The 15,224-nt window shown below is 43.1% G+C and overlaps 1 protein-coding gene across 8 annotated transcripts in view; it reads right to left on the bottom strand.

Annotated features, from left to right (window-relative positions):
- The window catches only part of CCNY (cyclin Y), an 876,528-nt gene that overhangs the window by 104,829 nt on the left and 756,475 nt on the right, over positions 1 to 15,224 (bottom strand). Inside the window, exon 1 of one of the 8 annotated variants that reach the window (XM_050804788.1) lies at positions 5,877 to 5,957. The exons of the other annotated variants lie outside the window; for them this stretch is intronic. Within the exon in view, the coding sequence (XP_050660745.1) occupies positions 5,877 to 5,883 (7 nt within the window). The 5' untranslated portion in view covers positions 5,884 to 5,957. Of the gene's footprint in view, positions 1 to 5,876; positions 5,958 to 15,224 lie in introns of those variants that run through there. 8 annotated transcript variants of the gene reach the window in all.

Here is a 15,224-nt window from a genome sequence, read left to right as displayed (position 1 = left end):
CAAGAGCCATGCGCGTGGCACTGCGGTCCTGGTTCATGTTCTCTCAAGACACAGAGAGAAAAGACGAGAGAAAGGGAAGAGGAGACAGTGAGCACTCAGCCTTATGAATGCTCGGTCATGTCGAAGATCCTGAGGCTCTCAAGGCCCCACGGTGCACTTGAGGAAACTAAAACTCAGAGAGGGTCACTCGCCCCAGGTCCCAAGGCCATTACAAAAGAGCGGGAATTCAGAACCACCACTTCCCACCAAGCCAGCTCACCTGCTGAGCCTCTCTGTGCTGGCTTAGTTAACAGTGACCTCATGGACAGCATTTTCTTCCCTTGTTTGATGGAAGTGGAGGCAGGACCCTCTAGTAGATCCCCTGTGCTAGAGAACAGGAGTAGGAAAATCCACATATCCTGTTATTTTCCTACTGTAATCTACCAAGTTTGGTAACATTTGATTTTAAAGGCAGTATTTTTTTCAGTATTCCAAGAAATCCAAGATCAATAATATACTCTTATTTTCTATTTTTAAGCTCCAGTCAATCAATGTGACTAGGCTGAAAATAAGAAATGCTACTTGTTGGCATGATACAGTGAACCTGCTCTTTGGGAAAAGAGTGTTCTCTGCTATTAGTTTGATTTCAATGACGGTTTCACCTGGTGAGGGGAGGCGGCATTTTCTGTCCACGTGTGTTAATTAAGATGAAGCCCTTCAATGGTTATTGTATGGAATGGAAGGGTACACTGCATTCAGGGAAGGTTTTCAGGTTCATCAGGCCCTCCTGAAAACCCTCTGGTCAAAATTTCTTTCCATTTGGTATTTGCAGCTGGTCATATCACCCTTCTGAGAAGTTACAGTGGGGCAAGTTTTGTTGGAAGTTACTGTCAAGCTCCCTTCCCAAGCACTCACTGGCCTTCCTCTTACCCTGGCAGAAGCATCCTGGTAAGGAGGACAATTCCACAAGAAAGCCAGGAGGAAGGCTGCTGCCAGAGAGCACTCCAGGCTTACTAAGGATGCTATGCACGCACCACCACCCTGGGCACCTCATGCAGGGCCCCACTGGCTGGTTAAAGGCAAAGGGCAGGGGAAGCCACTGAGGTTCACAAAACCCAAAGGAAGCCATCGGACTGACACTTTTAACTGATCCTTCTAGCAGCTATGGAAGATGCTCCTCTGCTGATGGAAAACTTGCTTTCCATCCCTAACTCTACCAGGCTCCAGGTTTTTAAGGGGCAAATGTCAGAGTGCAAAGCCTCATTTCACCCTGGTTGACTTCTGCTTGTGCCACAGTTTCTGGGGCGGGGGCGTTCACAGTCCATCCCAGGTGAACAGCCTTTGGTAAACCTGCGCTGAACCACTTTGGCGGAGTCTTTCCTGCAGATCATGTGCCTCTCCTCCAGATGCCTTGGTGTCCTCCAGGACAAGGGAAACTGGAATAGCTTCTATGCTGCTGGACTGTGAGACCCTGGACCTGGGGGCCACCCAGAAGTGGCTGTGTCCGAGCTTGACCACTGGTAGTTGTGTGTCATTGGGTAGGGTACTTAGCTTCCTTATGTCTCACTCAGGTACTGCCAGGATGAACGAGTACAAGATTCCCACCCACACACAGGAAAAGTAAAGGCAGTCAGGGAAATAAGCCATGTGTTCCTCTGAATTCACTGCATGTCACAGTATAGTACAGTGTTTTTCAAACTATGAGTTGGAACCTCTAGGAGATTATGAAATCAATTTAGAGGATAATGGCTCATCTTTTTTAAAAAATGGACTGAAACAGAAAAGTTCAGAATATAACATTATGAAATGCATAAAGACAAATATTGTTTCATGTGTGTTTATCAATAAGAAACAAACTGGATTCAAATGTAAATTTTTTTACTATAGGTCTTAGTTTAAAAATTGGCAAATGTATATAGCAGTAAAACATCAGTATGGTTACCAGAAATATTGCCCAGCTATTTCAATATACAAAGAGCATTAAATACGCCACATTTTCTTTCACCTACTGATTAAGATTCTTTAAAGTTTCTAATCACTTGAAAGAAGTAATTTAAAAGAATAAAAAATAAGCCTACCAAATGCTGCCCAACTTAGACATCCAATAAGCAGCTTTTGCTAATTCAAATATTAGTATCATGTATTAATACCTTGTCATACAATAATTTTGTAGACTGCACCTGAAACTTTTGAGTCATCAGAATGCCTGCTAGGATTCTACCTTGCTGAGATGATATGACGTGCAGAGGAGGCATTAGGCACAAAGATGTTCATTACTATGTTGATTACAAAGGAAAAAGAAAACAACAACCTAAATGTCTGGTAATTTAAAAGACTGAATAAGTGGCAAATTTCCTACATGGAAAATTACGTAGTGATCAAAAATAATAATCAATAGTTTTTATAAACAGTTTAATACATCTGTAATTGGAGAAACACTTCTGTTTATCATGCAAAGTGAAAAAGACATAAATTTTATATATAGGACTAGCCACAATGGCTCACACCTGTAATCCCAGCACTTTGGGAGACCAAGGTGGGAAGATTCCTTAAGCCCAGAAGTTTGAGATCAGCCTAGGCAACAAAGTAAGACCCTATCTCTATGAAAAAATTAGTTGGACGCTGTGGCTGAGGCAAGAGGAATGCTTGAGCCCAAGAGTTCCAAGTTACAGTGAACTATGATTGTGCCACTGCACTCCAGCCTGGGCAACAGAGCAAGATCCATCCCTAAAAATAAATAATATTTTTTAAAAAATGTTATAGACAATGTCACCACAACTACATGTCATACAAATTTGGAAGGTTTGGGTTTTATTGTTTTGGTGACAGTGGTTTTAGACAAACCCAGCTTTTAAAAAATAGAAGAAATGAGACATAAAACGTTCACAGTAGTTCTCTTTGTAGGAGACAAGCACAATAGCTTTTTTCTATTTTTCTTTACTTTTCTATAATTTCTAAGTTTTCTCTAACAGGTAAATTTTACATCCAAAACGAAGAGAATGATATAACAACCTTTCCTTTTAAGTATACTGACACATACAGTTTTTCAATTATCATTAAATTTCCAACCTCAAAGGACAAGAATTTTATTCTGAAATGGTGAGAACTTCAGCAGTCACTTAGAGGGAAAGGAAAAGGGGCTAGTATGAACACCATTAAATGGTAAAACAAACAATAAAAATTACATGAGTAAAAGTAAAATGTATTTACCTCAGAATAGGAACGCTGTTTCATTCTAAGATAAGCAGGATTATGACTGGTTTAAGAAAGACCAAACCCAGTATTATTACCATCTGACAGGAACTAAGAAGCTGTTTGGACATCTGAGTAAGAGTTAAAAAGTCTGTATTTCATTTCTCATTTCTGCAGCACTTAATGACCTAAAAGCATATGCAGACACCAACAAACAGTCTTAGTTATTGAACAAACTAGTAATTGCAGAAATCACTCCAATCACTCTGAGTCCCAAGTGTGGAATGCAGTACAAACTACTGTCTGAAGACGTCTTCAACATCACAGCCAACAATTGCAACTTCAATATGTAAAAATCATTATTTGCTGTATGTTCTCTGGTATTCAACAGCACAAAAGCCAGCACTTGCTCCCATATAAATTAATTCATGTAGGAACAAGAAGAAAATTATTAAGCTAGTAAACAAAATATTAGTCTGACCTTGGCATAAATTACTATTTGAACTATTAAAGAATAAAAAGGAAAGACAGTGTCATATTAAATACTTCACTATAACACAAAGTTGAAATGAAATTATGAGTGAAGGAGACTGACAGAGGACACTGCCAGGCCCAAAGTCACTGCCATTCAAGCCACTGTGGAATGTGCAGCTCATCTGGGTGACAGCAGCAGGACAGGCGTGCCCTGACCACTCTCCCCGCTCCTGCCATGCCTGGAGGTGAGGTGGTAATGACCTGCTGGGCTGCACTGTTGTAGACGGTAAAAGACATGAATCCCGCGCCTGCCCTGGTTAACAGGCCCAGCCCCATGTGGCCCAGGCACTATGGGGGACTGGCCTCAGGAGGCTCCTGGGCTTGTGGGTGTCCATTCTCAACCTGCCTAGTAACACTGTATTTCTCGAGCCTAACCAGCTCTGTCTAGTGCCATATAGAATTGGCCCTCACAAAAGCATCAACAAAAGAAGAACCAAACCAACCAAAACCTGCTCAGAAAAGTGCTCTGGGTTTCACTCACTCACCTTCAGGCCATACTCAGCTATCAAAATACACCTTCTGTTTATCACCAACTTTCCAGTCATTTTAAGACGACATGGAAAATGACCCACCCATTCTGGTCTGAGGCACTTGGTAACATTTACAACTGCCCAAGTACACATGAAGAAAGCTACAGACAATACAGCAAGTTCTGCTCACCAAGCAAAACAACTACACCCAGGCAGTATCAGTCCATGATGCTGCGAATCCCGTTTCTTCTTTCCTTCTCTGACTCCTAACTTGTTTTTGTAAAAAAGGGGGAAAAAGTGGGAAAAGATGATTTCCCAATTTATATAAACACACATGCTAATTCTGGGTCTTCTTGAAGTACTTATCAGTAGTTCCTTCTCTGATGGGAAATACACATTTATTCTGCCTAACACTCTTCGAAAAATACTAATTTGCATTAGGTATAAAATGTATTTGTTTTAAAGGTACAATAAATAGATAAAGTTTTAAAAACAAAGAAATTTGAGATCGTGGGCACAAAAACATGCTTCATAAACCAATAAAGTAGAGTTTAATTCTAAAACCAAAGGACCTTAAAGATGAGCCCCCCACCCTTTCTTTTCAACAGTCCCAGAGGAAGTAGCTGCTCCAAAGTCACAGGTGCTGGTGACAGGAAGGCTCCCAGCCCACCGCTCCATCACTGTTATTCTCCAAAACAGAGGACAGAGAGAAAGTGAAAAAATTATGTCGAAAATATCTCCCACTGAATTTAAATAAGTAGGCATTTCTTATTAAGAAATACTGATACACAAAATGTAAAAGAGAAAGAAAAACAAAAAGAAAAATCTCCTTGTAATACTGGCCTCCCCAAGCGCCCCACGTTCAACATTCAGAAATAAAGATGCAGCTCCACAATGACAGGAACCCACAAGATGCCCTTCCCAAAGTGCCAGCAGCCTCAGGACCACAACCTTTCCATCAGAAGAAACCCTTTATCCCCACTTGGCTGTCAGCTCAAGAAGCCGACAACTCCCATGCTGTCCCTTAGCATTCAAGCTCTGAGCCCGGAAAACTCCAAAGAGCGTCTAACGCCATCTCCCAACTTCCAAAACCAACCCAAGGAGCACATCCCCAGCACAATGTCCTACATCCTCCATACGCTGCTGAAACCCAGGATGCCACTCCCCTGCAAGGCCTGGTGTTTTGCTCTTAACCTCCGCCCTCCCCCTGTAAGTCACCAAAAGGACTTTCTGTTCTCAAAGTTGAGCAGCCCTTTTCTGACTCTAATCTCCTACCTTCCCAGCTCACTCCCTGACATCCCAACCCCATAAATTCTTCCACCTACCATGACCACAGACCCCGATTCCACCACCTCTCTGCCACCCCTCCACCTGCTACATCCTCGCTTCCTTCTCTACCCGACTCAGAGCCACAGCCTCATAGTCATATCGGCTACCTGGTGCTCTCACATGCCGCCACACTCCTCTGCCCTCCAAAGCACTTTCTGGCAAATCCCAAGCTGACTAAATCTAACTCCCCATCTCCTCTGCCCCAAGCAGCTGCACACAGCTGGAGGAGATGCAGAATCCTGCTGATCGGTCCCACTGTAAACTCTTGACACCCCACTCAGGTAAGCCCTGAGTGATGTGAGATAGCATCACTGGAAAGGCCCTTTTTGTCTCTCCCCCAACCTCCAACACTCCCTGGCACTCTCAACTTACTGTCCATCCAGCTGAGAAGACAGAGGCCAGGAGAAGCACTGCAGCCCTCTTGCCTCCATTCTGCTCACCCTGCCATCTCTGCCCCCTGCATCTCTCTGACCTGTGGTCCCGAAAAAGGCACCTCCCTGGGGCCGGCCCCGCTACTTGGCAATGGCTCCCTGCCCCTCCCATCCTCTCTCTCCTGCATCATGCATTTCCCATCAGCACAGGCACACGTAATAATTACTCTCATTCCAAACACCAAAACTACAGCTTTCAACCAGCCTCCCCTCTGCAGCCTTCCCTCTATTTCTCTGCTTCCTGTTCAGCCAGGCTCCTGCGTGCTCCAGTTTCTCCTCCCTGTTCTCTCTGCAACCCTGCTCAGCAGGGCCATTGCTCCCACCCCCAACTCTCCAGCCCTTACCAAGGCCACTGCTAATTCAATGGCCACATCTCAGTCCTTATCTTACTAGAGATGCCCACTTTATCCTCAAAATGTCTTCCTCGCTGACTGCCAGGACCATCTCTCTCTCTTCACCGCGGCTCCCTGCCCCTATCTCTGCCCCTCCCCAGCTCCTTCTCACACACACCTCTGCTGCTTCCTTGTCCCTTCCCTCCCTGCTGCTTGGTGACCTCAGTCACAAGATTGTAATGAATACCCTCAGTATGCCAATGGCTCCCATGCTATTATCTCCAGCGCTGACTCCACTGAACTCCCATACTGCCCGTTCAGCTCCCCTGTTGACTAATACATAAATCACAACCAACAGGCTCAAGACCTGCTCCTTCTAGTCTACATCAGTCACTAAGGAGCAACTCTACCCTTCAAGGCCTGCACTCATCCTCCACCCTCGCTATTCCCACCCAATCCAGCCCACCAGCAAATCCCCTGACCTTGCCCCTTGACATGCCTCAGGGTCTAACCCCTCTTCAGCACCCACACTGCACCCCATGGGAATACTCCATTGTCCATTCTCTCCAGAGCTGCCAGAGGAATCCTGCCAAAACTGCATTAGGAGCACGTCTGCTCAAACTCCCACAGTGGCCCCCATCCCAGAGTGTGAAGTACTCATAGTGGCTGCAGGACTGGCCATGCCCTGCCCCTGCTGCCTCTCTGACCTCTCCCCTCCATCCCCCACCCTCCCTCTGCCCCTCAAACCCACCAGGCATATGCCCACTCTGCTGGGAAGGCTCCTTCCCAAGGATTCACATGGTTCAGCCCTCACATCCTTCAGGTCTCTGAAGGATGTCACCTTATGTAAGAGTAACACCATAAGATCCCTTTATATAAGCACTGTCTTAATACCTAACACATAGCAGTTACATGGCAGACACCGTTCTAAGAATTTTACATATGCCAATTTATTTAGTACAACTCATGTAATAATATTACCCTCATGTTACCTACAAGGAAACAGGGAGAAGTTAAAGGGCTTGCCAAAGTCACACCGCTAGTAAGTAATGGGAATTCGCATTCCAACTCAGGCAGCATGGCTCCAGAATTTCTGCTACACCCGCCCTACCCATGTCCCCACCCTTAACTTCCTGTTTAGTTTTCTCTCTTGTCTGCTTTGTTCATGACTGCCCCAGGGCCCCAGATGGTGTCCAACAGAGAGCGGGTACTTGGCCATTACTTGTTGAATGAGTTAAAGAACGATTCAATCACACTGAGCCACCTGCAAAGCTGTCATCAATCTGTTGCTGTACAGGAGTCACCAGATCACAATTAAAATAAGAGCCACTGGTTCCCATAGTGAAGGTGGTTTCCTTCACTGGCTGGAGGATGGGACAGTGACCTGGTGCGAGCTGAGCCAAGGAGCACCAGAACAAGTGGCCTTTCTAACAGCTGAAAACGAATGAGCAGCTACACCATGAACGGCAAAGCACAGCCTCAAATACCTTCATCACGGGAAATGCCAGGGGCAGGCCTACATTTTTTGGTTAAAAGCGTATCTTTTGTTTTCCCACCTGTTATGCCTTTATCAAACTATCTGTGGTTTACAGTCACATGTTCCAAATTCCAGACCAAGCACAAACATCCAACCTGTGCCAAACAGACTGAGCAAGCCAGAGAACAGAAATCACAGGAAGCCTAGAAACTCCCCAAGTGTCAGACGTGCCCATTATTTCTGGCATTTCATGGCAGAAATGCTACCCTTGGGTTATTACTTATAAATATTTCAAGCTACTGCAATGACACTGCTACTAAACAACACCTCAAACCTCTTGAAATCTTAGAAATTAAGATTGTATTTATATTATTTTAGGGTTTAGCAAGTTTTTCTTAAGACATGGAAACGTGCAGGTAAAATCGAGAAGTGTGAGAAATAACAGAGATGATGATGATGGTCATAATCATCCCACTGTCTCAAGACCACAGTAGTGTTTCCCCATCATCTGCCCCTAAATATAAATAAAAATTGCTATCTGGCTTACCACGTTATCACTAGTAAAGCCTCCTGTCTTTTTGAAACATGATAACTATCAGGCCTCTGAGCCCAAGTTAAGCCATCATACCCCAGTAACCTGCACACATACATCCAGATGGCCTGAAGCAACTGAAGATCCACAAAAGTGAAAATAGCTTAACTGATGACATTCCACCATTGTGGTTTGTTTCTACCCCACCCTAACTGATCAATGTTCTTTATAATCTCCCTCACCCTTAAGAAGTTTCTTTGTAATTCTCCCCACCCTTGAGAATGTACTTGGTGAGCTTCACCCCCTGCCCCCAAAACATTGCTCTTAACTTCACCACCTATCCCAAAACCTATAAGAACCAATGATAATCCCACCACCCATTGCTGACTCCTTTTTCGGACCCAGCCCTCCTGCACCCAGGTGAAATAAACAGCCACGTGGCTCACACAAAGCCTGTTTGGTGATCTCTTCACATGGACACATGAAACAATAACATCTGAAAGTCTCGCTTACAAAGCCACATGTTAAACTATGGTTTTTCTAGAATTCAAACTAAACCACCTTTCTTAGACAGCGTCTCGCTCTGTCATCCAGGCTGGAGTGCAGTGGTGCGATCTCAGCTCACTGCAAGCTCCGCTTCCTGGGTTCACGCCATTCTCCTGCCTCAGCCTCCTGAGTAGCTGGGACTACAGGTGCCCACCACCACACCCAGCTAATTTTTTGTGTTTTTAGTAGAGACGGGGTTTCACCATGTTAGCCAGGATGGTCTCGATCTCCTGACCTCATGATCCACCTGCCTTGGACTCCCAAAGTGCTGGGATTACAGACGCGAGCCACCGTGCCTGGCCCTAAACCACCTTTCTTCAACCTACATGGTAACTATATGTTTTCCAAAATCTGTATAATCAATTTATCTAAAAATTACATTAGAAATTAGGAGACACTAATTTTTAAATCTAGAACTTATCTCGACACGCAATTTTGAAACTGTCAGGAATGAAGAGACAAACTGCTTATTACACTTCTGCTGGAGAACAACGAAAAGCTCTGGGGTGGTACCCAGAGGGCCATCAGCCCCACAGATCCCACGAGGGGCAAGAGGAATAACCCAGCACTGTCAGTCTCTGTTCCATCCAGGATCCAGTGAGCCAGTGACAAGGCGGGGTTGGCAACAAGAAGGCCACCACTAACCACAAAGACCCTGGCAAAAGGAAGCTGCTCATGAAACATAAACTGGATATGACTGCTTATTACAATTCCTGTCCATGAGTTCATGTCCAAATCTACATTATGCATGGCAAATCTATACTATCCATGGCAAATCTACACTACCACACTTTTACTAAAAGCAGGGAAAGGACAAAGGAACAACTGCTTGCACACAAATGTGTTCTGGAGGCCAGTTAATTTAGGACAATTAAGTACTATTTAAATGAAAGAAAATCGGTAGTTAGTGGGGGAAAAACCCCACATTTTCCACTAAGCATGTGTGTCCAGTATCTTCATCAAGGAGAATATTTTAGGTAACCGACATGTAAGTATTTTGAAGAGATTTTTGAATCTCACTGACCTGTTACCTGACTTCTCAGATGATAAAGTATTGTACCGTGGAATCGAACATTTAGTACTATTTTTAAAAAGCTGAAATAGCCATCATTTCCTTCCACCTTTTCTGTTGATCAGCAAACAATCAAAAGAGACCAAAATCTGAAAGAACAATTATATTTTAGAAGTTTCCAGTACAGTCCAAGTCCCAAATTTCCTGTGTTTAATCCTCCTGTGAGACAACGACAAATTGTTTAAGGAGGCAGGCAGAGTACTCCAGTTATTTTTAACAGATCTGCCCAATGACCTTTCTTATGAGAGTAAAGGGTGCTAAACGAAGCCTAAAAATCATGAAATATTTAGAAGTAAAAACACCTACTTACTGTCTGCAACTTATTCTCTAATGGTGCAGAAAACAAAGTAGTAAGAAAGAAAAAAAATGATAAAACAAATGTGGCACAGTTTAACACTGGTGATTACAGGTCTACTTCAAGTTTGAAATTGTTTCAAAATAAAATGTTAAAGAACATGTATCAGCAGGATTATTGCATAAAAGGATTATTTAAGATATGAACTATTTCCTACACCTACACACATGCTCCACCCCTCCCTCCCTCTGGTTTCCAAACAACCTCCATCCTTTCCTAGTCAAGATCCTAGGAAAAGTAGTCTCTCACCTCCTACTCCTGGCTCCAAATAGCCTCAAAACATGACTTCTGTCTCCCTCTCTCAATTAAAACTGTTCTCACCAGAGTCATCAATGACTTCCTACTTCCCAAATCCATCAGCACATTCCAGCTCTAACAGTCTTCCACCCTTCCTGGCAGAAATGCGGACTCCACTCCTGCTTCTCTGCTCAGTCTCTCCATGCAGTCTCTTCCTCTAACCCTTACATTTTGCCCCAACTCCTCTCAGCTCTCCAGTGCACTGCCTTGAGAAGATTCTGAGGATCCCACAGGCTCCATGGGAAACAGCAGTGATGGTTATTAACGTCTGCGTGGGTGGAGAGTGGGCGGCAGGAGAGCAGGGTGGCAGCACAGCTCTACCTGGAACTTGACTTCCTTCTCTAAAGGCTCTCCTTCATGGGTTAACTCATCTCCTCCTTTAATTCCAACTATTTCTAATACCCACCAAAATCTACTTTTTAAGGGACACTCCTCCACTGACTTCCAGACCTACAGAGCCAGCCACCCACAAGCAGTTCCATTTACTGTTCCACAGATGTGAACTCTTCTGCTACCAAAACATGCTCTTCCTTCCATAATCCCAAACTGAGTTAATGGCACCACTGATCACCCTGAAGCCAAACCACAAATACTAAAAATGTCCCCGATTTCTACTGCTCCCTCATCCCTTACATCCAAATCTATTTGGAAGCTCCTCTCATTTCCATCACTGCTTCCACCACCTTGATTTAAGTCCTCATCATCTGTTGCCCGGACTATTCAATATCCTAACATCTCTACCTCTCGCCTCCTCCACCCCTACATCCATTCTCCACGTTGCTTTATTAGGATTATCTTTTCAAAATACAAATCTAATTTCATTTGTAAAAAATTTTAAAACAAAAATTCAGTCATGCACTGCATAACAACATTTTGGTCAACAACAGACTACCTCAATGACAGTAGTCCCTTAAGCTTATGATGGAGCTGAAAAATTCCTATCACCTAGTGACATCACAATGTAGTGCAACATATCACTCCTGTGTTTGTGATGATGCTGTTGTAAACAAACCTACTTTTATATTACTTTTATATGCCAGTCATATAAAAGTCTAGCACATAAAATTATGCATAGTATATAACACTTGATAATGACAATAAATGGTTGTTTTGCTGGTTTATGTATACTTTTTATTGTTAGAGTATGCTACACTTCTACTTGTTAAAAAACAGCTATAGCCAGGCGCAGTGGCTCAAAACTGTAATCCCAGAACTTTGGGAAGCCGAGGCAGGTGGATCACTTGAGGTCAGGAGTTCAACACCAGCCAGACCAACATTGTGAAACCCCATATCTACAAAAAATACAAAAATTAGCTTGGCTTGATGGCACACGCCCATAATCCCAGCTACTTGGGAGGCTGAGGCAGGAGAATAGCTTGAACCCGGGGGGTGGAAGTTGCAGTGAGCTGAGATCACACACTGTACTCCAGCCCAGATGGCAGAGCGAGACTCTGTCTCAAAAAAACAAAAACAAAAACAAAATACAGTTAACTGTGAAACTGCCCCAGGCAGGGCCTGCAAGAGGTACCAGAAGAAGGCCTTGCCATCATGGGAGGTGACAGCTCCACATGTGTTGTCGCCTCTAAAGCCCTTCGAGTGTGTCGGAAATGGGTATTCAGTGTTGCAGAAATCAACACTAAGACAAAGGATCTCTCAGCAAGGCTAAATTACTTTTCTGCAGAAAGGGTGCTGCTCACTAGCAGTCTTGCCACGAGAGCACACATAAACAAAGGAGACAGGGTCATTTATAAGCCTGATGCGTCCACCCTATGGCTGTGTCCAGTTTCCACTGGCTGGAACAGGACCTCACATTCTGTACTTGTCCTGACTGGCTGGCAACTTAGAACTTCCCAAAAGAGGCAAAGGTAGAGGAGAACAAAGGAAAGGACGAAGTAACTTGTGGAATGCTGAGAAAGTCAAAAACACCTCCAAATAAGAAAGAGGAACAGGCTATGACCTAATGCCTGCTTAGGCCTGTACAGGCATGCCAGGGCAAATACCTAGGCTAAAAGATGGGGGCTAAGAACACAAAGTATATTGCTTTCTTTATTATGGCTAGCAGATAGTTAAGAATATTAGCACAGGTCTTTGAGTAAATTTTGCTTCTAAGAGAGGCTACTATTTATTCTCAACTAGACTGGGAGGAAAGTCCCTTTGAAGAGGAACATCTACTTCATTTTCTACAGAGTGGGACAGAGGTGCTGGTGGAAGACAGTGATATTGATGATCCTGACCCTGTGTAGGCCTGGCTAATGTGTGTGTTCGTGTCTTGTTTTTAACAAAAAAGTTTAAAAAGACAATAAAAATTTTAAAACAGAAAACAGCATACAGAATACGGATATAAAGAGAAAAAATATTTCTGTACAGCTATCCAATGTGTTTGTGTTATAACTGTTATTTCAAAAGTCAAAAAGTTTTAAAAATTTAAAGTTTATAAAGTAAAAAAGTTACAGTAAGCTAAGATTAATTTATTAGTGAAGAAAAATATTTTGTATCAGTTTAGTGTGGCCTAGATGTACAGTGTTTGCTAAGTCTCTAGTAGTATACAGAAATGTTCTAGGCCTTCAGAGTCACTCTCCACTCACTTGCTAACTCACCCAGAGCAATTTCCAGTCCTGTAAGTTCCATTCATGGAGACGGTAAACAGGTATACTATTTTTTATCTTCTATACTGTGTTTTTACTGTACCTTTTCCATGTTTAGGGATGTTTAGATATATAAGTACTTACCCACCGTGTTCAAATTACCTATTCAGTCCAGTCAGATGCTGTACAAGTCTGTAGTCTAGGAGCAACAGGCTATACTATTCAGTCTACATGTGTAGTGGCTAAACCATCTATATCTGTGGATAAGTACACTCTCTCATGTTCACACAATGATGAAATCACCTAATGAGACATTTCTCAGGAAGCACTTCCTTACAACGTATCCCCTTCATTAAGTGACACATGACTGTATATGAAATAAAGGGGGAAAATAACACAAACCACATCAATAGCCCATCCCATAGCCATCCCCAATAGTTTCTTTATTCATACTCCCAAATTCATTACTCATACTCTATATGTTCCTAACATGAAAATGTCTTCTAATCCTCAAATACATCATGCTGTTTCATATCTCTGTATTTCAAATAGTTTTCCCTTGACTAAAACGTTCTTATCCTACAAGCAATCTCCTACTTGTTTCTAAAAACTATTTTCAAATATCAAGTCTTGTAGGTAGACCACCCTAAACTCCCAACGAAGTACCTCCTATCCAGGTAATTTGTATGAGTCTCCGGTCTCACTATTTCACTACCTTTCAATTATAAAGCCATCTCTCCCGCCAGACTATGAGCCTGATGTGCAGCAGATGGCTAATAAACGGTGAGTTAATTTTATGTCCTTTTAATGACTCACATTGCTTCTGCTTCAAAGTTCTAAGCTTAGCACTCAAGGGTACCTAATTTTCCCTTATTTAGTTCTATTTCTCCAACCACCACCATAAGCCCTTGGAGGGCAACCAGCACTGCCTCAGAGATCTGCATCGCTCCAACACAAACATGGCCCTATACATCAGGAGTAATGGCAACACTCTGTGGGTCATGCAGGCTAAGTGACATTTCTAGCCAGCCCATGTGTTATACCCAAGTATACTTTCACTATTGCTTTACTAGGACTTTTAAACTATTATTCAAAATGCAACAATGAATCTAAGTTCTTTAAAATTATGTCATCGTTTTAAATAAAACCATAAATGGGAACTTTTCCTTTCAGACAGACTTTACAACAATGGGTGTTCTCTTAAGTATGATCAGTTTAAATCATACAGCCAAATTTGTTTTCCAGAGAAACACATTTTTATTTTACAACAGGTAATTAACTTCATTTAATGAAATGAACTTTATTAAAGACATCTACACCTTAAAATAAGATACACCAGCATGAACTCTTATCAAGTCTATGCTAATAACCTATTGCTTCATCTTTTTCTATTTTCATACAGGGCCTCACTCTGTTGTCCAGGTTGGAGTGCAGTGGCACAATCTCAGCTCATGCAACCTCCATCTCCTGGACTCAAGCAATCCTCCCACCTCAGATTCCCAAGTAGCTAGGACTATACTATAGGCACACACCGCCATGCCTGGCTGTTTTCTTTTTTATCTTTAGTTGAGAGGAGGTTTCGCCCGTGTTTCCCAGGCCAGTTTCAAACTCCTGAGCTCAAGTGATCCTCCTGCCTCGGCCTCCCAAAGCACTGGGATTACAGGTGAGAGCCACCGCGCCCAGCCTCCTACTGCTTTTTCCATTTAAAAGCCCAATTGCTAAGCCAAAGCATAGTAAGAATAAGGACCCCAAATTAAGAAAACAAGAAGCGTACACAATGCGGATACATAGGAAACTCTGTACCACTCTCTAAGGCCACAAACACTTAACATCAGGGAAAGCTCTTATTCATCTTGTCTCTGTTCCTTCCAAAGTGAAAGCCATTTCAAAGAAGACTGCTTCTGCTTCTTTGCTAACAATAGTTTAAAGGCCAACTTGTTCTTGGCTTACAATGGTTCCATTCTGCAACATGGTAAAACAAGGCAGTATTCAGAAGAAGCCAAAACACCTGTCAGTGCTACAGACTCTCCCCGAACCTCATACCACATGGGGCCCCATTCTAGCTCCTTATGGGACTCTTCCTTTCCGTTTCA

The sequence above is a fragment of the Macaca thibetana genome, chromosome 9 (assembly GCF_024542745.1).
Source record: "Macaca thibetana thibetana isolate TM-01 chromosome 9, ASM2454274v1, whole genome shotgun sequence".
Classification (NCBI taxonomy): domain Eukaryota; kingdom Metazoa; phylum Chordata; class Mammalia; order Primates; family Cercopithecidae; genus Macaca; species Macaca thibetana.
The sequence above is the reverse complement of the archived record's forward strand: the minus strand, read 5'-3'. Positions and strand labels throughout refer to the sequence as shown.